Source organism: Papio anubis, chromosome 2, assembly GCF_008728515.1.
Source record: "Papio anubis isolate 15944 chromosome 2, Panubis1.0, whole genome shotgun sequence".
Taxonomy (NCBI): Eukaryota; Metazoa; Chordata; class Mammalia; order Primates; family Cercopithecidae; genus Papio; species Papio anubis.
Genome location: NC_044977.1, coordinates 1,783,725 through 1,809,334, shown reverse-complemented (window position 1 = coordinate 1,809,334; position 25,610 = coordinate 1,783,725). Strand labels below are relative to the sequence as shown.

Here is a 25,610-nt window from a genome sequence, read left to right as displayed (position 1 = left end):
ATGCCATTCATCCATCCAGACTGAGCTGTTAGAACTGCCCACTATGAGCTGGCACAGGAATTTATAGAAACCCACAACAGTTAGAGATAACGGCTGAACAGAACTTCTAAAGGCTTCCTTGCACACATGTATGTTGCAGATAAATGTATGCAAGTTTAATCAACAGAGTCCTCTAATGCAACTTGTATTTCCCATCTCTGGCCAAGGTTTCAGATTTCCAGAGACGTTTAATAATGATTTCCATTATTCCCAAGGAAATTCTTCTGGAACGTGTAGTAATAACAGAATGTGATGAGGAAGACCACCAGGAGGTCTCTTCCTCAGAATACGCCTAGTAGTGCATGTTTCTAGAAAGTTTAGAACGAAAATATCTCCAGGTCCCATGGGAATGCATGGACACATTATTTTGCAAACAACACAATTTTTGATCTAGTTTTAACTGGAAATTTTACTCATTGCCTACGAACCTAGAAGCTAAGCAGTTGTCCAAGTTTGGACCAAGTTCTAAATGAGAAAACTAGTGTATCCAGTTGACTTTTCATAGAGACTCTGAGAGGCCATGTTGCCCAGAGAGGGCCCTGGAGAGGACAAACCAGGGCAGAACAAAGACAAGGTATGGGTTCCTTCTAGTGTACTACGTATTATTTCCTGTCTAACCACACTACGGATGAGTCCAGGAGGAACGGAGAAGGAAAAGATTTATCCTAATCTTAAATGGAAGCATGCTTTAATTAAGGATAAGAAAAGTCATTTATGCTGTGTATTTAAGAGAGAGGATTGAAATTAAATTCTGGGTCAATTAAAAAAAATATTTCTGACTGTTTTCCATGTCACAGAGACTCTATCATACCACGTAACTCAATACAAGAAAACAAAATTAGCTTCACCTTAACAGATTTTAAATCGCTACAGAGGTTTTGGTTTGACTTTTAACGATAATTTTGTTATATTGCTTTATTGCTGTTCTGTGTAAGAGACAGAATTTTGAAAAGATTAATACTAGAAAATAAAGAATGCTATTACTAGAACATCTGACTCCCACTTATTTTCACATTCACCACTCTCTTTTTCAGAAATAAAATAAATTCAAACATTGAGAACAAGAGAAGCAAGGCAGGTTTCAGGAGCAGCAGAGACAGCAGAAGTTCCGAGATGTCAGAAGCGCAGGGAAGCCTCACGCTCACCTGGCTGCCTTCTTTCTGCCAGAAAACAGCTGGCTGTGGGTTTCCTTTCGTTTCACAGGGAAATGTCACCGTCCGGCCTTGAGCCACAATCTGATCTCTTGGCCGAACCACAAACTGTGGGGGAGCTATAATTGAAAAGAAAAGAAAGTGTGTAAATATCAACCACCGACAAAGAAAAATACATCGGGGAGAAAATACGGTACTATGTTGCTTGTTCAGTGCCAGGGAGCGACTACAGTGTATTATTTACTTTTACACATTTCTCAAAACACAAAAAAGAAAGACATTATATTCAATCAAATGTGAGGAAAGAAGCAAAATTTTTAGCAGACGTATTTTTAAATGTTGTACATTGTAATCCTTTGGCCTATATATCCTTGCATAGAAAGTTAGATTTTTTTAATGATTTTAACACTTTTAAGGAAAAACATGGATCCTCAAGCTGGTTCTGTTTTTTAAATAAATAAAGATAAAAAAAGAATCACTCTCTTACTCAACCATCTCCTTCCTCTAAAGTCAATTTATTGACAAGCATTGGCTGTTTTTATAGTAACTGCAAGAATTATATAAGGCACAGGGATACCAGAAGGTATAAAATATGACCCCTATTCTTAAAGTGCTTATATCTAGAATTCAAGAGTTGAAAGATTAAAGACATTGAAGAATTGAAGAGATGGGAATTACATACAAGGGTAATAAGCAATATAAATAAATGTACTGAATGGTTGACTCAATCTAATTTATTTCATATAGATAGATAAAGATTAGTCCAGTAATTACTATGTTCCCCTACTGGGCACTCAAGATACAGAGATGAGAAGCTTTTATCCTGAAGCCATCAAGGAGCTTATAGTCTAATGGAAAGGAAAAACACAATGACAATGATGAAAACCAAAACAAAATTAAATCAACACTTATCTAAGACTGTGGGAAGTGCAATGATAGAGGTGATCTCAGAGCACAGCGGAGGAGAATTTAAGTTATTGTATATATAATAAATATAATAAAACTTAGGAGAAAGAAATCCCTTGGTGTTGTAAAACCTACAGAAAGCTCTGTGTAGAAAATGGGCATTATGGTAGCTTTGAGGTAAATGGAAAAATGAACACATGCCAAACAAGGAGATTATGGAGCAAAGTACAAGAAGCAAGAACAAACGTAGGATACAGTGTGTAATTTGGCAGGATGGAGGGTCCAAGTTATGTAAACACTTTTGGCTACAAAGGAGGGTTTAAGAAGTCAAACTGAGGATTTTATTCTGATTTTTTCTAAGCTGAAAAGTGACAGATGCAAAAGATAATTTTTGGCGGCTTTAACCCTCTAATGAATGTAGCATGGATTGGAGAGGAAGGCACTTACTCCGTAAAACAAGGAGTCTAACTGGGAGGCTATTAAAATGGTACAGGTGAAGCTAATGAGACCAAGACATAAGTAACTCCAACAGAAAATAAAAGAAAGGGATGGGGGTAAAAATCCTAAGAAAGTTCAGATTTAAATGGTGATCTAATGATCTTGAGAGAATAAAGGGAAAGACAGTATAACTGGAAGTTTTCACAGGGGCATCTCCCTACCAAAACCCATTTTTGTTGAACAGAAAACACCGTGCTTATTCCATGACTTTTGTAATAATCTATTTCCACTTAAACTAGCTGCTTAGGCTAGAAAACCGAGACAGAAAACACTTTAAAATCAACTCTAATTTTTAGAACCTAGTGGTACTTTAAAACCCTCTAACCATAAGTGATGTCTGGTAAAACCTGTCACTTGAAATCATTTCATTGCTTCAGGAGAAAAGAAGTGCAGGTCCAAGAAGAGGGTGAATGTAGAGCAGCCCCAAACGTGCAACCAATTCCTCAGCCTTACAAGAACGCTAGCGTGGAAAAAGCAGCAGCATTTTTCCAAACAATTCACTGGGATTTGTATTGACTTATTTTTTGGTGTTCTATTATACTGCCTCCTAGTTCAACACATCTAACACATACCCCAGGGACAGATGGGATAAATCTGCTAAGAGAAATTTTCTTCTATAACTATAGATAACAGAAGACTCATTCTAGCAGTATGGAAAACCCAGATTTATGAATCTGTTTGAACAGGGCATGGTATGTGTTGCCTTGTATTTTCAGGAGATTAGTTGCTTCTTACAATCTTCTTGTTATTTCTACACAATTCTCCTGAATCAGCAGATACATTGATTTTTTTTCCATGTTTTCTAATAGAAATGATAGTTTAAATCAATGTTACAAAATTACCTTACAGAAAACTCTTAAAACACTGCAGTGACCATTTTTTTTTCAGTAGAAATGTGAAACCAACAGGTATTTGTACCAAAAAAACATTTAAGGTTTGTTTCTGTCATCTGCAATATTGTAGAAAAATTATATTTGTTACGAAAAAGTTGAGTATATAGTTATCTCTTTGTAATTCTATAAAGAAAAATAAGAGTCAACATGGACATTTGCTAAGTGAGAAGTACTGAATAATTTAGCATGTATCTAAAATTATTAAAAATTCAAAACTCAGTTGAGTCAAAATCAGTCATTTAAAAGACTTGAGTAAAAATCAACTATTTAGCTTGTTAGTTAACTTGTACTGCTTTGGGCCAGAAAGAATTTAAATTATCTCACAAAAGTTGTTAGTAAAACCTTAGAGTCTTGGATACTCTATACAGTCCTTCTTTACAAATTTTTAAAATTTATTAACTGAGAATAAACATGATTGAAATCATCAAATGAAATCAATGAAATATAAACATATATTTATGTGTTTTATAGTTTCAAGTATATTATTCTTCATCTATCCAGTGAAATTACCAATCTCTATCAGTAAAATTACCAGGTGTCCTTTAGAAGTACAGACTTCCATGAATTTAATTTTCAAACTTTTGAAAAATTTTTTTGTGGATGAGTGATTTTGCAAAATTCTTTTGGCATCTAGATACTACAATTTTAACACAGCTGCTAAAATATAGTCCTCAAAATAAGGACTGACAAATGACCACATCTATGCATCCACTTTTCTGAAAAGACATAATTCATCCATTTAGTCACACAAAATGTATTGATTGACTAAAAATGATGATACATTCTGGTTGGTACAGGAGATGGGAAGCCAAATAAAATTGTTCTTGTCCTGTGGCAGAGACTTACAAGTAAATACATAAACAAATACACAAAAACAGCAAAATGTAATTTTTTCAGTGAAAACAGAAAAAAATGCAGAGGGCACCAGGGGAGAAAGAGTGGAACAGAACCAATCAGGCCATGTTGTGAGAAAAAAAAAAAAAGAGAAAAAGTGCTAGGGCATGGCCACATTAGAGCTGTACTTTGGAGGACAAGTAAGAGTTGACTAGGTGAAGAGTGGTAAGGTCACTTGGGACAAAGAGAAGCAGCATATAAGGCAGAGACCCATTGAACTGGATTTTCAGGAGCTTGTAAAGGATTCTGAGAATAAAAGAAATCTAGGTCACAGAGGTGATATAGATAGGACCAGATGATTCCTGCTAAACGGGTGTGACATTTCGTCCTGAAAACCATAAAGATCTGTTCAAAGACATTTTTGTAAGAAAGATACAATCAGATTTATATTTTGGAAAGGGTGCTTTAGAAGCAATGTAGATGAGGATTAGAGAAAGAGCAAAGACAAAGAGCCGGGAAATCTTCACAAGTTGGGGCAGAAAATCCAGTTGAGAATTTTAATTTATAGTAGCACCCGAAGATACCATTTCATCAGGGCTTTTAAAGGACAAAGAAATTCTGCAAAATCATGACATAATATTTGCCACTGATAGTATAATCTAAAAAGGCCAGGAAATTATAATTTCTGGAACTTTTACCCAATACTGGATTATTTTAAAGACCACTAACAAAAAACTGTCAGCATCTGTTATTTATCCTACAAAATATATTTTCATGTGATGTTTATTTATATTGTACATTTACTCCAAGTTGTAATGTGTTGTATTTCAAATGCATCCAATAGACTATTGTCACCAGAACTTATGCCACATTGATCTTGCTGGAACTAAAATCATCTAATCATTTTTTAATTTAAAAAAATGGAAAATGTGGAAACATTTATCAAAGCAAAAACTTTGAAGAGTACTCAGGTCTGTGAAAATACACATCCTTTCCTATTATCACCTGAAGGTGGACCAAAGAAACAAATGGCATCAATTACTTTTACTTTTGTAGACTCTCTGCCTGCCCAAGATCTATATTGCAATCTTCTGTGAAGGGATATCAGCCGAAGGAATTTATTTTTGAGGTTTTAAATGAAAAACTGCATCAACAATTCTTCTAATAACCCTGCACAGTTTCAGCATCTCTGCCAGGTGGCAGTGAGAATGGTCTGAAAAGACAGTATTTGGCTGATGGCACCAATGGGAGGGAGTAGACAGAGGTGGCATTTTATCAACACAGCACAATAGCACTAAGTGTGCTATACATAAAATAGATTTTCTATAATGACTCCCATTAAGTATAAAAAAAGAAAAAAAAAAACACTACTAGGTCCTCAAGACGACAATTCCAAACACACGTTTAAACCCAATGTGAATTAAAGAGATTGAGTTATAAACTCCAGAAGAATATGCCTGTTATAAAAATGGCAATTCTCCTATATGTCTCTAAGAGAGAAGACTATAAAATATGTATTTATATTGTGTCTAAAACCTGAAAGCATTGGAAAAATCTTTTGTAACTACGATGTAATATCCTACTTGCTTAATCTGTCAAGTGATTATACCTTATTGCTTCAGCTATAACTAGAAATGAGATGAAGCCAACAGAATGGCACAATTTAGTGTTTAATCAACACTTGCAAGTTACAAAACAATAGCTCTGTAAGAAAAGTATGTTGTGTGATTTCCAGAGAAGTAGACCCAAATATAAAAAGGTCAATTAAGATTAGAGGTCTGGGACAGTTCACTTGAAACTGTGTTTTGAGAATTTATATACAATGCACAGTAAATTAGATTTGATTTCTGCTAAATTATGCTTTGATACTGCATTCAGCCCAAGCTGGCTTCAATCAAAGTCACGCTACAGTTCTGTTATGTTAATGCCTGCCAGTGAGTGTGAGTGGGTGATATGGAAATCAGATAGCTGAACATGCGTAGCAAGCACAGGCTGGGCATAAGGTGGGCTTTGAGATGAGGGGATGGCGGACTCTAAAGGTTAATCACATCATGTTCAGAGTGGTTTCAACAGGAAAATACGACTTCCTATGGCAGGCATTAGCACGGAGAGAGTCACGCAACAGCTAGGTCCATTCATATGTGGCACAGGGTGAATACAGGCATGCTCAGCCACTCTTTTTCTTTGGATATAATTTTATGCCTGATGAATAAACTTTTAATTCTATAATAGCCATTTTGAATTTTTTGACAAACTCAAGTAGAATTGTTTTTGCTATTTCATATATTTGCTTGTTAAATACTAACATATTCTATAAGCATATTTAAGAAGCATTCTCTTCCATCATTTGCTTGAGTTAAAATTTCACTTAGTCACAACCCATTTAATAGAATGGCAATAATTAACATTAATTGAGTGCTTATTATGTGCCAGAGTTTGTGTTAACCCTTCCACAGGCATTATCTCAATTAATATTTGAAAAGCCTTATGTTTCAACTACTATCATAATGAAGTAAAACTAGTAAACTGAATCTCATGAAGGACATAAGTAACGCAGCTTTATTATTTTATTTTATTTTATTTTATTTTATTTTATAATTTTAAAGTTCCGCTGTGTGTGTGCAGGATGTGCAGGTTTGTTACATAGGTAAATGTGTGCCATGATGAACTGCTGCACCTATCAACCCCTCACCTAGGTGTTAACCGCAGCATGCATTCGCTATTTTTCCGGATGCTCTCCCTCCCGCCGTGTGCCCCCACTGTCCCCGACTGGCCCCAGTGTGTATTGTTCCCCTCCCTGTGCCTATGTGTTCACATTGTTCAGCTTCCACTTATAAGTGAGAACATGCAAGAAACACAGCTTTCTGAAAGTTAAATTAGATTGGAGGACAGGTTTGATTTCTGGTTTATTCCAATGCCACAGTAGGAACTCTTAAACACTGAGATGCCAGATTAATTTGGTTCCCTTTGAACCAAGATCTGATTAACTAAAAATGTGTCATATCTAACACCAAGAAGAATGATAGAATTTTAATGCCATAATTTCCAATACGCTATAAAGATTTGAAAAATAATAACATTATGTTTTCCCTGAATAATTGTTTTTTTCATTAGGGTAGCATAAAACCCATTGTCTTTCTCTTTCTATACTACCTAGAAGTATAACCGTTCTTAAGTACACTTTCTTCAAGTCACTCTTTATTCATAAACCTATCGTGCCTTTCATTTCATCACAGTGAAAACCTACAATTCTTATCATAGCAATGCTTGCAAATTATTCTCCTCAGTGTAGCATTTTGGCTTCCATCAGCTGATCTAAGATTTTCCAATCCTGACACTCATTTGTCCTCAAACTAGCTCCAGCATTTCAGCACAGCAGTCTCTCCTTTCAATCACTGGCATTTGCTTGGTCTTGTGGTTAACCCACCCTGATGTCATTTATCCTTTGGTCCTCTTTGTCAACAATGATTAACCTGAACAATCTCTGACCTTGTGCTTGTCTTGTGTTCTTTCCAATTTAAGGTACTTGTTCTTGCTTGCATTGCCTTGTTTCTCTATTTCTCCCTAGCCTCTGTGTCAGACTTCCTCAGTCCAGTTTGAAGTTTTTACTGGTATGGGGTGCGGTCTACTATTTAGCATATAAATGGCGTACTTATTTCACCTAGAAAAGCCCAAAACAGTGAACACTAAATGAATGCCTGGGAATAGTACATTTTAAAAAGAATAGAATCCTTGATCTAAAGCAAATACTCAATATTTTTTCCACTTCATTATACCTAAGGAATAATATACCTATATTATCATACCTATTGCATTATACCTAGACACATACCCACCAGTGACAGTGACTTACTATTGCAGTAGTAAATATGCTGTTTGAAAAAAAATATAGGTGATTTGAAACAAAAACTAATCGATTCTGATATATGTGGTTTCAAATATGTTACCTGAATACAAATCTAATCGATTCTGATATGCCCTTTTGTAGAGAGTGCAGCTACACCACGTTGGAAATTTATGACCTAAGACTATAAATGAGTAGTCAACATTCCAGACTAACAAAAGCACTACAGACAAATAAAGGCATTGTGTAACACTGGGTTTTAAAAGCTCCTGCAAAAGGCCGCGCGGGGTGGCTCACGCCTGTAATCCTAGCACTCTGGGAGGCCGAGGCGGGTGGACTGCCTGAGCTCAGGAGTTTGAGACCAGCCTGGGCAACACGGTGAAACCCCGTCTCTACTAAAATACAAAAGAAATTAGCTGGGCACGGCAGGGTGCGCCTGTAATCCCAACTACTCAGGAGGCTGAGGCAGGAGAACTGCTGGGAGGCGCAGCTTGCAGTGAGCCGAGACTATCGCGCCACTGCACTCCAGCCTGGGCGACAGAGCAAGTCTCCGTCTCTAAAAAGAGGAAGAAGAAAAAAAAGTTTCTGCAAAAATTAGTTCATAGGCTTGCCTCCACCAACAAGAAACAGATAGTGAGAAATCGTTTCTTTACAACGCAGTATAGACCAGTAATAAGAGAGAAATGTTTACTCAACTCAGGTTGGGTTCTAATTTATACATGATTGTTTCTTCAACTTATTTAACTTTATTTAATTTTTACTCTGTAATATTTCATTTGATTTCAAAAGATTTTCTGTTAATAATATTGGAAATGCACACACACTGCCATGGAAATGTTTGATTTGAAGCTTATTAACACATAATTCATCTCAGAGGAAGCAATGTATTTATAATAGAAAATATAAATTAGAAATATAGGATTGAAAATAATCACTTTTATAAAGACTAATCACATTTTACTCATTTGTCACTATTTCCAAGAAATGTAAATGGCCGGGCGCGGTGGCTCACGCCTGTAATCCCAGCACTTTGGGAGGCCGAGGCGGGCGGATCACGAGGTCAGGAGATGGAGACCATCCTGGCTAACACGGTGAAACCCCGTCTCTACTAAAATTACAAAAAATTACCCGGGCTTGGTGGCGGCGCCTGTGGTCCCAGCTCCTCGGGAGGCTGAGGCAGGAGAATGGCGGGAACCCGGGGGGCGGAGCTTGCAGGGAGCCAAGATGGCGCCGCTCACTCCAGCCTGGGGGACAGAGCAAGACTCTGTCTCAAAAAAAAAAAAAAAGGAAAGGATCAAATTGCTAAATTACCTACCTTTCTAATTAACTATTTTGTTTTGTTTTTTATTGGGTCCATGGCAATAAATCCTTTAGATGAGTGATACACATTCTTTGCCACCAGCTACTTACTTGTAGCTAATAATAAAAATCCTTATTCCACAGTAAAACACCAATGTCTATACCTGATACGGTTTGGCTGTGTCCACACCCAAATCTCATCTTGAATTGTACCTCCCACAATTCCCACATGTCTTGGGAGGGACCCCGTGGGAGGTAATTGAATCCTTGAACTGGGTCTTTACCCTGCTGTTCTTGTGATACTGAGTAAGTCTCAGCAGATCTGATGGTTTTATAAAGGGGAGTTCCCCCACAAAGGGCTCTCTTGCTGCCGCCATTTAAGACGTGCCTTGCTCTTGCACCATGATGATACGGCCTCCCCAGCCATGTAGAGCTATGAGTCGATTAAACCTCTTTTCCTTATACATTACCCAGTCTTGGGTATATCCTTATTAGCATCATGAGAACAGACTAATGCAATACCTTTTCTTTCAACAATAATCATATATATGTATATGTGCTTCTTCAATGTCAAAATGAAAAGGAAAAGCACTAAATGATTTACTGCTCGCATAAATATGAAAAAATAAATAAAGAGAATAGAATGAGTACCATGAATCATATCCTTAGATTCTTCATCAATTTAGACTTTATATTCTACTCTACACCCAGGAGAGGTCTCACATATACATACAAATTACATTCATTCCTTGTATGAGTAAAACATGTTACCATTATGCAGCTATTACTCTTTACAGTTTGGAAACAGTCTTGGAATTTGTTGATTGTGAGATTCATTTTGGAGGGTTCATATAATATCAGAACCTCCTCCCCCACAAAAACCCTCAATTATTCAAAATCTGATTACTTGAAAAGGCAGTGAAGTCAGCCAATAATTACATAGTATGACTACAAAATAACGTAAGTGGCCTTCTGAATTGCCATGTGTTGCAACTGTAAAAACAATTCCAAGGAGGGCCAATAACACTGAATTTATTTTGGTAAGTGTAATACACATACACCCCCAAAATATGTATATGTTTTGTGAAAGTGGTTCAAACCATTTTCTTTCATTTAGAGTCACACATAATGTGCTCCTGCCTGAAATGGCACAATGTAAATATCAAAATGAAATATTGGTTTTGAAATAATGAAATAATCATTCTAGAATGGAAAGAATGCTTCTGAAAAGAGTTAACTCAGTTCAAAATGTCTTACATTTTTAGATCTCATAAGCAGGCACATAAAAACAGTGTTATAATGAACAGCTACAAGCACATAGCCATTTTATACTTGGGTCAGTGCCTTAACACTTATATTTTTGTTTTTGAAGGCAAAACATTACTGGAACATACCACAGTAATAAATTTCTACAAAAATGAATTCAGATGTTACATGGCAATTCAATTCATAATACTATTCAATTATTTTTAAAATAACATTAGTGGTTTTATTTTGTGTCAGAGGGTACCAAGATCTCTGTCCTCTGGAAGTCACCTCCTACCAGAAGAGACATTCATGGAAATAATCAAGCACGTTACAACACGTGTTACAACTGTGTTGTGACATGTTACAATACAATGAAGGTTGTAATACATACATACTAAGCAAAATAGTAACTTGACTCAGTTGGCCTTCTACAGATGGAAAAACCATAGAAAGAGAGAGAGGAAGAAAAAGAGGAAAGAGATGGAGGGAGAGTGGGAAAAGAAAAGAAGGAATGAGAAAAGAAGAAAAGAAGAGGGGGGGAAAGAGAGAGAGAAACAAATTTGATTTGTTCCTTTAGATTAAGTTGGAAAGGAAGGGAGGGTGGGAGAGTGTTTCTCCCGAGGGGAAAACACAGGCAATATGTTAGAGACAGAAGTTTCTCAGAGTGCCCCAAGGCACCATTCCCCTCACCTGGCTTCTTTGTGCCTGAGGCAATCTAGATGGGTGTGCTCCTTTAGTCAGCTTAGGTATTTGAAGGCCTCGGGCAAAGAATATAATTCGACTGTGAACTCGCTCATCGTTCAAGTTTGCCAGCCAGAAATTAAACTGAGGGATTGTGGGAGTGGAGCCGTGTATTTTTCCATCTAAATGGTCTTTACTGGGTTCAGCCAGTTCACTCTAATCCTAGAATCATATTAAATATTTCTACATTGCAATCAACAGTAATAGTTTACTCACACTGTAAATAAGGTGGGCACATGTGCAGGTAATTTTAAACTTTATTATATTTCAGATTATGAAAATAGATTTCCTTAATTATAGGTAGGTATAGGAAGTCATGTAACTATGGAAATCATTATGAGATTCACCATGCAAGTTTCACAGAACTTTTAAATATACATAGGTGTATATACATTATAGGCAATAAAAAGTGCTATTAACTTAAAAACGAATTCATTATTAGAGAAATTAACTCATTGTTTGTAAAGAAATGACCTCATTTTTGACCAGCAGAAGACTAAAGTGGTGAAAAACTTCTTTCAAGATCTTAAATTCCTAAATTGGGAAAACTTGACTTCTTACATCTCGGATAGAAGGGGTTGTAAGTGTGGGAGTAAAGAGAGGGAAACTATAGCTTAAAATGGCTCTTCAAGTAAATGGTGAGACAAGACATCCATTTTCACTCACTTAACCTGTCAACTTGCCAGAACTGTCATGTCAGCACTCCAGCTAAACCACGAGGGCTGATCACATCCCATTATCTCATTTTTTAGAAAAAGATTGCATGAAGATGCCAATCAGAAAAAAAAAAAGAAAAACTTGAAACCAAGGAACAAATGTACTGATGCTGAAGGGATGCTTAGTTAACGGAATTTTAATATGCAACTGCAATGTTTCTTAATAACATTAATTACACGCTTAGTAAGTCACCATCCTAGCTCATTAGTGCCTTCTTTTTGTTGTATTTTATCTCCTACCAGCAGAATGGGGAATATGTGATTGGCCTGTTACCATTAATGTTGCTTAATCTTTTTATAGCACTATTTAAAGCTGCTTGCATAAACATTTTCTAGGCAAATATTACCTATGTATGCATTTGCGTGTATCAATTAACTGCACCAACATTTGTGTGCCCCCACCACACGTGTGATGCTAGACCTAGAGGCAGCAGAAAGATAAATATAACAATGTATTTACTGACAAAGAGCTGATAGTTTTGTCGGGGAAATGAAAATAATGTCCTCAGTATATCTGGAAAGCAATACTTGCCATAAGTGAGATTTTAAAAGGCATTCAGATATATTTTAAATCAAAATGTAATACAGTTTGCTAGTTTATATATTTTTAATAAATCTAATTATGTACTATTCCCTTGAGTGACATTTAATATGTTTAAGTAAGTAGTGTAGCAATTCAAATACCATGCATATTTAGGTGTAGCACATATCATTAGATCTCTTTTACAGTATATGTCTCATGACATCTCTGTCTACAAAGTGCAGCAAGTTATGAAAATTCTGACTTTCTTCGAATACGTAATTCAAGTGTTAATGTGATTTTTTCCGGACACAGCCAGTGAAACCTCTTAATACTAATCTCATAATACTGTTTTGAACCTGAGTATTTATATTATCCTGATATTTAATATTTATAGTAATTTAATTTTAAGTACTAATTAAAAATACTTCATATTTATTTTATTTTTATTTGAAGAGACTCCAAAAATGATGATTATTCAAACTTTTGGTGTTTAGGTTAAGATAACTGAGGAGAGGCTTATATTACTTCACTTTCCTGTATTGAGTAGAACAAAAGACATGAATAATAAGGAAAAAATACCAGAGCCCCTAAACCACAAATTATGAAGTGTCCCTGCCAAGTACAGTAAAGTCTGAAGAAAACTGAGGAAGCACACTGGACACCAACCTAACTAGCCTTAATCCTTTATCAATACCAGTTGCACAAAAATTATCTAACATCATTGTGAGAGCCCATCGCATGATCCTTTTATGGGAAAAATAACACTTAGAGTGAGACATGGGAAATATGAGACATAACTGTAGAAAATAAGCTAACATTCAGAAGGCAGAGGAAGAAGTACTGAAAGAAAGAATGAAAAAAAAAGCCTACTGTAGTTGGCAGAATTCTGAGGCCCCGTGACCTCAGGCAGGCCCTTCCTGGAAATACTTTCATGATTATATTAAGTTACAAAAAATATTTAGAGATATACTTAAGGTTACTAATCAGTTGACCTTAGAATGGGTTGATTCATCAGCTGGGCCTTACTTAATACTCTGGATCTTTAAATCAGGAAATTGTCTCTAGCTGATATCAGAAAGAGGCCTCAGAGAGCTACAAAGCAAAGCACATGAAGAATTCAGGGTACCCCCGCTGGCTGTGGAGACTGGCGGCAGCGACGTGCGAAAGCTGAAGAGCAGTCACTCAAAACAGTGAGTCACCCTGTCTAACAGCCAAGGAGGTGAGAACTTCAGTCCTACAACCACAAAGGACCAGATTCTGACAAACACCACAAGGAACTTTGAAGTGGATTCTTCTGGAGAGTCTCCAGAGGAGAGTGCCACCTGGCCAATATCTTGATTTGGGTCTGTGAGACCGTGAGGAGAAAACCCTGTTGCGACTGCCTGCATTTTTGGACCTATAGAATGACATGGTTTTAAATTCCTCGATGTGTGGTCATTTTTATGCAGCAATAGAAAACTGACACACCTGAAAACCATCCTTATGACGAAGCAGAGAGTATAAAGGAAGATGAGGAGAGAGTTCTATAGGAAAATGCACACAGCTCATAACTTAAAAAGGGTGATTCTGTATCACCAGGCCGAGTATAATACTGAGAAGAAAATAGTATGTTTTTAGTAAGATATGAAAAACAACATTCCAAATAGGGGTTATTGAATTACCCTGCTATTTCACATTTTCTCTTCTCCAAATATGCAAACTCTAGTCTTCAGAGCTAACTAGAAAACGAATAATCAGACAGTAACCAAAACAGAATCTATGCAAAACAAAATTTAACACAAACTTGTATATTAACTAAGTACTTATTTCATTCATGACAGAAAAAGAATGTAATTAATTAAAAAGAGATAAAGAACCTGTGTCTTCCAAGAATTACTCAAAGAAATGCAGAAACAATTTAAAATAAATACTTAGGCAGGCATAGTCTAAATGAAATTATATACAATGAAATCTCTCTTTTAAAAACTAAGAAAGGGGTACAAAGGCTAAAAGACAAGATAAAGAATTTCATATTAGAGCTTAACAAGAAAACAACAAAAAACAAAAAAATTAGATTATATTTTAGAAATAAGAAATACATAATGATTGCAATTTTAAAAGTTGGAGACGTGGTATATTGTCATTGAGAAATATACAATATCAAATAAAAATGACTGAAATTATTATAGAGAAGTTGATAAATGTGAAATTGAGACTAAGGAAAGCCAATATAACTAACGTATTTGAAGAAACGAGAAAGTAAAACAGAAAAAAAAAATCAAAGATAAAACAGAAGAAAAGGTTATTGAAGTAAAGCAAATTAAAGCATAGATGTGGCAGATTTAAGTGGCTCGTTGTGTCCTAGAAATATTACATACAGGACGATCATAACCAAGATATAACTAAGCAAAGTTACTTGAAAGAAGGGACTGCATGTATATTCATATGGTAAAAGAACATCCCAGCCAAGAAAAAATTATATTTTTTGTAAGTTTCAGACTTCACTATAATACCATTCAATACCAAGACAATAGAACATTTTTACCAAGTTCTGAAAGGAAAAAAAAAAAAAAAAAAAAAAGAAGTGTGAGAGTAATTTAATACCTGGCCTCTCCTCTTGTTCAATGGACAGACATTGTCACGTACACAAGGCTGGAACCAGCTCAGCCTGAGAAGTAATCCACGCTTGTGTTTCACTTTAGAAATGAACATTAGCTTAAGATATTTTAAACGTTTCACATCATGGAAACTCAGTTGGAATATAGAAGATAAAACAGAATGTCTTTTTTAAACCTACCATTTAATCAAAACATATGGAGCAACGGAAAGCGTGATGCTTAATAATAATTAAATGAGACTCTGCATAAAGTAGCTAATTAGCGCCAGGTGCAGGAAACATTAAGAGCTCTCAGGCGGGAGATGATTACCTCAGGTCATGGGGTAACAGCTTGTCCAAAGAAAAGCGATGCAAGAAATAAAAGTCTAGGTCTCCTTTCAAGGTACACTTAGAACATCTTTTGCAAAAAGTGCATCCAAACATGAAAAGGTTCATACATAATACCTTTTAAGTTTTCTGATTTAAAAAAAACTGTGATAGTTCCAATATCAAATTATGTACAGCACATTATATTTTCCAAATTTCAAGTTGGGGTGGGAGATGGGGGCATCAAAATATCTGTTACATTATTCTTTAAGTAACGTCAGATTTACAGTTCATCTTGAATGAATTTTCCAATCACAAACCTTTTTTTTTTTTTTTTTTTTTGACTTCTTGGTGGTCTCAGAATAAACTGCTTTCAAACATGCTTTAACAAAACTTTGCTTCAACTCATAAAATGGAACTTTCTAAAATGGCATATTTAAATACTGTGGTTAAGCCGTTGAAATATTAAAAAAAATGTCCCTATAGATTTCTGTCTAGAGTAGTGGCTGCTGCTTTTAAAAAATAATTTTTAAATGGTGAATTTTGCCAAAAAACATGTGTACTTCTTATTACTTCTAAATTCTTGTGTGGCCAATTCCATTCTTCCATCAAAAGGAAATATGCTTTCGGGTCACTAAGTTAGAAAATACTTAGAAGTTTCCATCAAGTTGTGTATCGTCAGTTTGTTTTTGCTATTTTAAACAAGTTTCACGTGAAGTACTGGGCTTTCAGTTTCATCCTCCAGGCAATCAGCATCCAGCATATGGTACACACGTTACCAAACGGGGCAGGACAGCTTCCTAAGCAAGGCAGCTGGTAGATTTGACAGTTCCTTTCCAAATTACTCATCATGTTTTGAGTTGCTGCTAGGAAAAAATGTGTTGCCCATCTCCAAAATAGATGTTCTTTTTTATTTTTAAGCTCGGGAGAGGCTTCCAATAAAAAAATAAGACAGATGGGTATAGGAAGCAAGATATTTATCCCTATTTAGACCATTTTCTTCTGTCAGTTTCCTCATCAGAAGAGTTTTCCAAATAAACAAATGAATATTTCAGCATTCATAGTTAACTACGTCCTACGATGTACTTTTCTTTTCGTATAAAGAATGCCTTTGGAATAGTAAAACGTCAAAACCACAGAAAGGGCTTGTGGAGTTTTAATTATTAAAGTGATAGTTGCCCAGATTTTGTGGCAGCCGGCAAATATGAACATTAGATTAAAGAGCTCGTTTGGACCCATTGGTGACGTTGCAGATGCACAAGTGAAATCCGTAAAACGCTTTCCTCAATTGGCAAGTATGTGAACGTCTCTGCCTTCAGTAATACCTCCCACACTGGGGCGTCCTCTAAGTTCACCTAGAGGAAAACTCTAGATACAGGCCAGAGGAGTTTATTCCAACTGCGATTGCATAGAGTTGCAAATTCTTTAACGCAAATGCATCGCATAAGAGTCATCCATTTAGACAAAATTCTCAGTTTGGGGGTTTGTAATGATTTCTAACGGGGGCTTTCTACACAGACCATCAAAAAGTTTCATCCAGTGAGTAATGTAGTGATGGTTCCTGAATCTCTAAGTATTCCAGAATCTGCAATGATTTCTAATTTTCATTCAGAAACTCTAGACACAAACTATGCTGTGATTTTTCTCTAAATGTTATATACTTGGTACATATTTCTTCACCTAATTTATATTGGAACTAAAAGCTGGTTTTTCTCCCCTTTCTGTAGTCTCTACCTTGCAGGGTACCCTTTATGCTATTGCTAAGAGCTTCAAAGTTGAAAAACATGCTTTTTAGTGCATTAACAAACATAAATAATAATGTAGTTTTTCTACAATTTTAATATGTAATCACTATTTTACTTATACTTTTTGATCATACAATGAATGTTCAGATATCTATGTTCTTGAATTAAAATTGATGTAAGAAGTAGATACAAAAAAATGAGGTTAATTGCCTTATTATGTCTCTTTTTTGGTAATCCAATTAAAACATATCGAACACTCAGTTTTAAAAATTAATAGTAGTTGTCAAGTTTAAAGTACAGTTCTTTATATTTCTGAACATTGTCATAAGTCATTTGAGATAGATTTATGAAATGACAGACTTCCCCAGAATAAAGTACAATGTGTCAAGAAGCTATTCTTTAGTTCCAGTCCAATGGGGATTTAAGAAATCATTTCAAACAGGAATAAAAAATGGAAATAACTTTTGAAACATCTTGCAGATGACAGATATGTCTCAATACTCTGTGTATATCACATTTTGAAATCAACGTACTTTTTCCTATGTTTAAAGATTTTAAATATATTGGAAATTATTAACATACTATTTATTCTATGTTTTGAAAATTTGTGAGATAATATAAATCAAGTGGTCATGGTATATTGGCATGAGGTTTCTGTGTATAAAGATCTGCAATTTAAATGTGATTGTTCCTTTTCATTTGAAAAGTCATGAGCTTATAAGTACAACTGCTGCCAATGCAAAACCAACCTGTATTTTCAAATACCTACTGTCATCCTTTCTATTGAGAAATGTTGTCAATCATTCATCTATTTTCATATCTCCTATAAATACTGCAACACTTAATATCGTTAAAAAACTTCCAAACAAGGTTGCAAAGTTTTTGTATTCCATAGTCATCTGAAAAGGGGTCAGATCATTCTCAATCTTTCCACTTAATACATTTTATTATATATATAATCTATAACATTGTTATATATAAATGTTCCCACTTATTTTATTTTACTTTATGCAATAACATGCTTTCTTATTTGACACATAAATGAGTGAATTTCTGAACGTGAAAACTAGCTCACACATGTTGAGAAAAAGAAATCTGACAGAGTGGTCATGTAGTTTACCATCAGCTCTTTCTTTGTCTATTGCTGCATCATCTTATTCTTTCTCATTCTTTTCTTAATTTTGTATGTAATTCAAAAGACACATAAAATTACCATTAATAGGAATCCTTACAAATACAAGAAAATAAGGCTTAAAAACGATTACAATATATCCTTCAATTTTCAAACTTCAGTTATACAAACCACAACTGATTTCCTCATTGTTTCAAAAAACATCCCACAGCTTATGTTTCAATTAATTGTGAGCCATAGCTTTATTTCAAAAATATTAAAATGTGAAGTAATGTCTCAGAAACTAGGCATACGATAGCTACCAACATTGGCAGACAAAATGCCTTTTACGTATAAAATAAATCATAAACTCAGTCCCCTCCGGCAACAGCTTTGATAAGTCAGTATTATTCTCTCCATTTTATAGAGGACGTCACTGAGGATAAGGGATATTAAATTACTAATCAAAAGGGAGTATTGCTCAGAAACACCAGATCAGAAAGTCAGATTGGGAAACCAAAGTATATTTACCGTGTTTGCTGACGATGTGAAAACATACTGTCTAACAATAAAGTCCATGACTGTTTCAACCAAAGGGGGAAAAATGTGTGAGTCTGAACCAACATATCTATCAGGTGTCAATAATGTCAAGCCAGCACATTAAGAAAGCTTTTGAAGCTAGATGGACAATTTATAAAGCCCTCAAAATTGAATAAGTTGTTATTAAAGCATCTTTTGGTATACTGAAGAAGCAGTGTGCTAAATTTGTTCACTCTTTCACCCATCCATTTATGCATCCATCTATTCATTTACATGTAACACAATTACCAAATTTTATTTAAACATAGTTATTGGTGGATTAAACTAAAGCTTAAAAGAGATGCAGAAAGCTTATTAAGTCAATGAATTGAAATATTTTATCTTCCAAATGTTTACAAATAATTACCACTTAAATATCTGCAAAAGCAAGCTGTTAACTTACTTTAATTTCACAAAGCCAAATGAAAAATAAGATATATTAAAACCACAAACACTAACTTTTCATGCCAAAGAACACAGTTCCACTCTCCCTCCCCCACTTAGGGTAAGCATGTACTTAAAGCATTTTACTTAATTTTGTTTAAATAGGCATGCAGGCAATACATATGCAGCAGTTAAAAATATCCCTAAAATACTGGGACTCTGCATAACTTAAAAGAAATGTGTAAAGTCATAGAACTTTTTAATTTAATTCATAACTTTTTATCTTAACATCAAACATAACTAATAATTGATTATTTTATACATACAAAAAAGGATAGTGATGCTTTCTTATTGTATCCTAATACAATATATTTTTCTCCTATAAGAAAAGCTAGCAGTCCATAAACATAAATCATTCATTTATTCTCTTACATAAAAATTGTTACCTACTTAGTTCTACGTAGCAAAAGTCACTACAAAGTTGTTTATCAATGTGATTAAAAAAAAAACAGGAGAAACTTTTAGAGCAGACAGTCTCAAGTATTATTTTAACATGGGTAAAATAAATATATTCCACTCTGTCAAATCTTACTACGTATGAGTTATGAAGCACTGTGCAAAGCCATGCTTAGTGGATAGAAGGATGGCTACTTACCAACAGGGCGAGCTGTAGACATTACAATGGTGTGGTGAGAACATAAAAAAGAAATTAAAAAAAAAGAAAGAAAAATTATCAGAATGCATGATGTGTAATGTTACATTTAAGTATGGACAATAGAGTGATTTCTATTCTCACAATTCAAGTATGACCAAGATGTCTGGGTCTGATAAAATTGAGCGTTATAAATATAATTCTAGGAAAATAATTACTTTGACTCTGAGGACTGACTATAAGCAATTTGAGAGATATTTTAGGTAAAGTCTTATCATCATCACTTACTATAGTTATTATTTCAAAGATCTTGAGTTAAACAGCCTTGTGTTACCCCAAAGTTAAAAACCTGATGAATATCACTATTCAAGTCACAGACTAGCAAATGTCATGTCAATAAAAGAAGCCCTCGCTGTCTGATTTAAATAGCAATTGGATTTTAAGCATGGTTAGTCAGAACCATTACAAGGACTGCAGAAAAGCCCCTGACGCTGCTTTTCAGTCAGGAATAAGTTAAGATCACATCACTTTTCATCCATGGACAGGGTGGATGAAAATATAACAAATAGGTTGGAACATCCTTAGAGATTTCAACTCAGTAGCTCCCTAACTACTGTTAAGCTTTTTCCTTCTTTTGGCAGAGGGCAGGGAACAATGACTGACAAGTTGATTCTTGTTCACACTGAGAACGGCTTTCAAACTGCTGCTTCAACAAATTATCATTTTTTTATTATACCATAACTTTCAATCACTAAAATCAGTGGTAATAGGCTGCCCCTGTTATTAATGCAAAGAAATTGTAAGAGATACACATGGGCTTCATAATCCTTTCCTTAAAAAGAATAACACTCTATCAGTTTAGGTGGTAAACCATTTTATGCAAAAGCAATAGACAAATATTGTAAAACACGTGATCCCGTTATCCAAATGAAAAAACAATATGCTGAGTAGTATAGGAAATTTCATGAAATCTGATATTAAAAACAGAATTTTTTCAACAGTGGTTCGCCCATATCTCAGTAGATACAGTTCTAGCGCATATGTAATGTGACTCTGGAACGTCTCAATGGTTTTGTGTTGATGATGGCTCTCTGGGCAAGATAGGAACCACCACTGAACACGTATTTACACATATTCACTTAACGGATACATCATAATACCAGCTCTGTGCAATCCATAAACATAAAACGTAGTTGTCTCTATGACAGCCATGGTCTCACAATATTGTTCACAATTAAAGCAGGAAAGATTCAGACAATAGGCAATAAGGCAATTGTAGCAGTGGTATGAAAAGCCTGGTGTAGTGGAACCCTAATGTGTCCTAACATATATGGCGTGTTTGCTATAGCTAGAGGAAAAGAGGAGTAAGTTACCCAGTGTACCATAATTTCTTTCTTTTTGCAGGGGAGTGGGGAGCAGAATACAAGATTAACTATCAAAAAGAGATGACAGACTAACAATGTGAAGTTGTGGCTTATTCTAACAGATGAAGTTTCTCTTAATTTTGCACTGGCAAAATGTCCAGTAGAAAAAGAACTTTTGTTCTTCATCTTTGAATTTGCACTTTTCAGCTTGCCATCTCAAGCTGAATTTCAAACATAATGTTTCCTTTAGAAATGAAAAGGCGTTTTGAGTGTAGGATATTAACAAAAGAAAAAAAAAAGAAACTGTGGTGAGAAATCATGTTTTAAATGAATAAAATATATGTCTATCTTATTTTAGGATAGAATAATTCCAACACATTAAGGCTTTATTGCTCTAGAAACAGTATTATTTTTCCAATGAGATCTTTATGCAAAGCAAATTTAAAAATTTAAAAATAGGAAAAATGTGCTTGCAAATATGCAGTTTGTATTGTCATTTTTAAGCCATTTAAAAAGTTTTATTAGTAATAAATTATTTGATTAGAATGAAAAGTCTAATCAAGGAGGTCTGTTGTTGACTGGCTTTATTTCTTCCTAATTTTACATTTGCCAAGTCAGCAAAGGGAGTTTCTTGATGTTCAGCCTCACTTTATAGTTTTTTTTTTAACCATATTTTTGAAATGGGAAACAACTGAGTAGATCTGTTTCAAATTTTGACAATTAACTCCCTTACATTTTCCCCAACTGGCTAATGTGAATGTTACGATAAAGTTTTAGCAGAAACATCACAATACATTTTTTTGTCCTTGTTACATTAGCAACATTTTATCCGGAAAAAAACCAGCAGGTGGATGTTTTCCAAATCAGCAAATTAAACTAAACTGTGTCTCTGCATTAAATGGATGAAAATGGACATGGCCTCTTGGGTCAGTTGACCCTGTTCTAATAAAACAATCCAAAGAAAGGCTGCACATTTCATTTATGTGCATAGAAAAATTAGCAAAGAAAAAAAATAAGTCATAGATAACAGTGTTGTCTTTTTTTTCCTGTTAATCTCTTAGCATGAGAAAACCCAAATGCTTTTCCTAATGGTAAAAAATAAATGTTTTTAAACAGTATTTTACTCTATATTATATTGTGTTAAGGAGATCTTTTTTAAACACAGTTTTTGAGGTTTCAGTCTTAGAGAGGTGATAAATACCTACCACAAAGAATAAACACTCTAATCCATCTACAGGATACAGATTGGGGAGAGGCCATTTAAGGTTTGCTGATTTAAAAAAAAAAAAAAACCCTATTGAAAACAAACAATGTTTTCTATTAGTTTGGTAAGTTAGCTTCAGATATCCCCACCTAAGGAGCATGCTTTGTTAAATGAAATGTTAAGCCTGAAACTTTCAGCAAATTATGAAAACAATTAGCTGGGAAAGGTCTTAAGGCAAACAGACCACTTCAAGTCTCACTCGTCCAAGCATTCCAGCATAGAAGCAGCCCTGCCGCTTCTACCAACAAACAACTCCTCACGTTTTCTCACCATTCGTTTAGTCAGCAAATAGTTTTCCAGTGGGACGTTTATTGGCTGGTTGTTTATTATTGTTTTCCGTTTACTTTAGAAAAAAAAAGGAAAAGAAAACTTTGGGGATACTTTGGTCTAGTGAATTGTTTTTGCAATAAGCTGCCCAGCAAACATACGACAGACGTATGAAGTCATCCACGCAGAGTGTGGGTTAAATCAAGTGTGTTCATTGCCTTACAAAGGTTATCAGATTTTCATCCTACATAGTCCATATATATATCTATATATTCAATTCATATATGATCATAGTCCTTTATGACCTGTGAAGTAATGAAGAGTGAAAATGTTTTTATGCAACTAGCTGTCAATTTTGTCTAATATGTTTTGTATCTAAATTCACACTAGAATGTCTAGAGGAAAAAAAATGGATTAGGTGAAATAAGGATGGAGCAATTGAGCAGCATGAAAAGCACCAACATTTTTCCAGGTGTGCAAAGTGCCTGTCCCCTCATAACAACCTGGAGGTAACTGAGTTTTTCATGATTTGAAGCCTAAATCATAAATCTGGCAAAACCCCTTATTCTTACCACACAAAAAACTAACCTGAGGATCCCTGATACCTTTCCTGCAACTTCCAGCTTCTCCAAACCTTTCTCCTAACCTTCTGAAACCTTCTGGGAGCAAAGCTGCACAAGGGTCTGAGGTATGACTAAGTGGGGTGAGATGTAACTGAGACTTGGAAGAAAGCATGCAGCCAATCACTTTACCACGAAGGATGAGAGAAGGAGGCACAGTTAGTAGGGGGAGAAAGGATGTGCTCGCCTATCTTTGTTTGATTTTCTCTGAGTGTGAATGATGCCATGGGTAATGTCTATTTCAAGAGTAAGTGTTAAGTGTCCACTTGGTACTACTTGGTACCTTGGACTATATAATTTACCTCCCATGATCAACAAGTTCCACTGAAAAGACGGTTAATTTATTCTAGTGCACTGTAAAGTTAAGTAATGCTTTCTTTCACTTACAAGCAATTCCAGTAAGTCTATAAGTGAACATTATTCCATGGCTGAGGAAGTGCATGACACTCAGAAGGTGAAAGTTATTACTAGAGCAGCACTGACTATTTCAATTATTTAAGGCCAATGAACTTCACAAATCAGTCTCTACATCAGATTATCTCAAGTCTGGAGAGTGCCTCTGTATTCATTTTCACCTTTGGAAGCATTGTTAGTTTTCTCAGATTGCTGTTTTGAATGCCGACATTAAAAAGAACTTCAAAACAGTATGCTACTAGTATAAAGTGACAAAGTGACAAACTAGTAAACAGAAAACATGAGAGTACCTTCGAAACTGATGACATTTAAAAGCAGTCAGTAGCTGAAAGCAACGGAAATGGAAAGAGTAGTATAGATCTTTTCTGTTTTTAAGATTTACTTTTAAGCCATATAAACTATTAACTTTAAACCATATAAGCAATTTACTAAATAAGAATTAATCCTTTTAAGTTATCATCACGTGGAACCAAATAATGAAAATAATTTTATTTCAATTAATGACAGAGAGGACACAAAATCTAGGCATTTTAGTACAACAAAACAGCATAATTCACTATTTTGATTGTAAGTTCACTTACCAATTTAACCAAATACTAGTGTCCTGGTTCAATTATCTTTGACATCTTAAATCTCTTACCTCGGACGGTGAGCGTAGCAGAGGCTTCCATTTTTCCAACTCGATTCTCAGCAATGCACATATAGGTGCCTTCATCTGTACTCATGGTCTTTTTAATTCTTAGTGTGTAATCATCTTTGATGTCATACCTGTGTAGAATATGAACTGGTTTTATTAAATAGTATTCGCTATATGGATAATAACATGAAGTAATCATCTTCCTTTTTCTTTTTAAACTGTATGTTACCTAAACACAAATACATACACACACAAATCAGCCATAAAGTGCAATTACTTAGGTTAAAGGTATTGCTGATAAAATCAATTTCATATCTAATCTTCAGCTGCTTGTCAGTTACCTATACTTCACATACGTATACAATTCTTTCCACTGCACAACTATCAAAGGCATAATTAGCACTTTGACCTTTATGTGGTAGCTCTTGACTACTAAAGAAGATAGACACAATCTCAGTTTCTTGGTGAGTTACATTTCACTAGTTTGTTAGTCACACTGTGTTCAATAATACAATTTATTTTTAGGCACCTTGGATATTAGAGAGCTGAAATATGTTAAAGAACAAAATTTTTCTCTTATTTGTCGGCAAATCGACAAAACGGGCATTAGGTAAAAGAATTAAGGGTGTGTAATCAGCTTTTAAATAAGGAATATTAACACCTGAAACATCAGCATGCCTTGGGGTGATTTTTGGAAATGCACATATTCAGCTTGTTCACGTGCATTTGTGGTTTTACCTCCACTTCATTCACGAAGCAGACCAACAAAGTGGGTCAGAAAACATAACACCAAAAATTTGGGAGCACTTGCCTGAGAATATATTCTTATTTAATTCTAAGAAATTATAATTACACAAACTAAATAATCCAGCTATCGTTTTTTTCACATGTGACATTTCCTCCTGATATTTACCAGTGGTTTTTATTTCAGACACACATTTTGCAATAGTTTCTGGTTGGCCACCTTGCTTCTCTTCCT

The 25,610-nt window shown here is 35.0% G+C and overlaps 1 protein-coding gene across 9 annotated transcripts in view; it reads right to left on the bottom strand.

Annotated features, from left to right (window-relative positions):
• The window catches only part of ROBO2 (roundabout guidance receptor 2), a 1,748,812-nt gene that overhangs the window by 104,309 nt on the left and 1,618,893 nt on the right, over positions 1-25,610 (bottom strand). For 6 of the 9 annotated variants that reach the window (XM_017954059.3, XM_017954063.3, XM_017954058.3 and 3 more), the window contains 3 exons: positions 24,635-24,762; positions 20,069-20,080; positions 1,185-1,309 (listed from right to left, as the gene is read on the bottom strand). In XM_017954059.3, coding sequence (XP_017809548.2) covers positions 1,185-1,309; positions 20,069-20,080; positions 24,635-24,762 — 265 coding nt within the window. The remainder of the gene's footprint in view (positions 1-1,184; positions 1,310-20,068; positions 20,081-24,634; positions 24,763-25,610) is intronic. The other 3 variants (XM_017954070.3, XM_017954066.3, XM_017954077.3) reach the window with 1 other exon arrangement.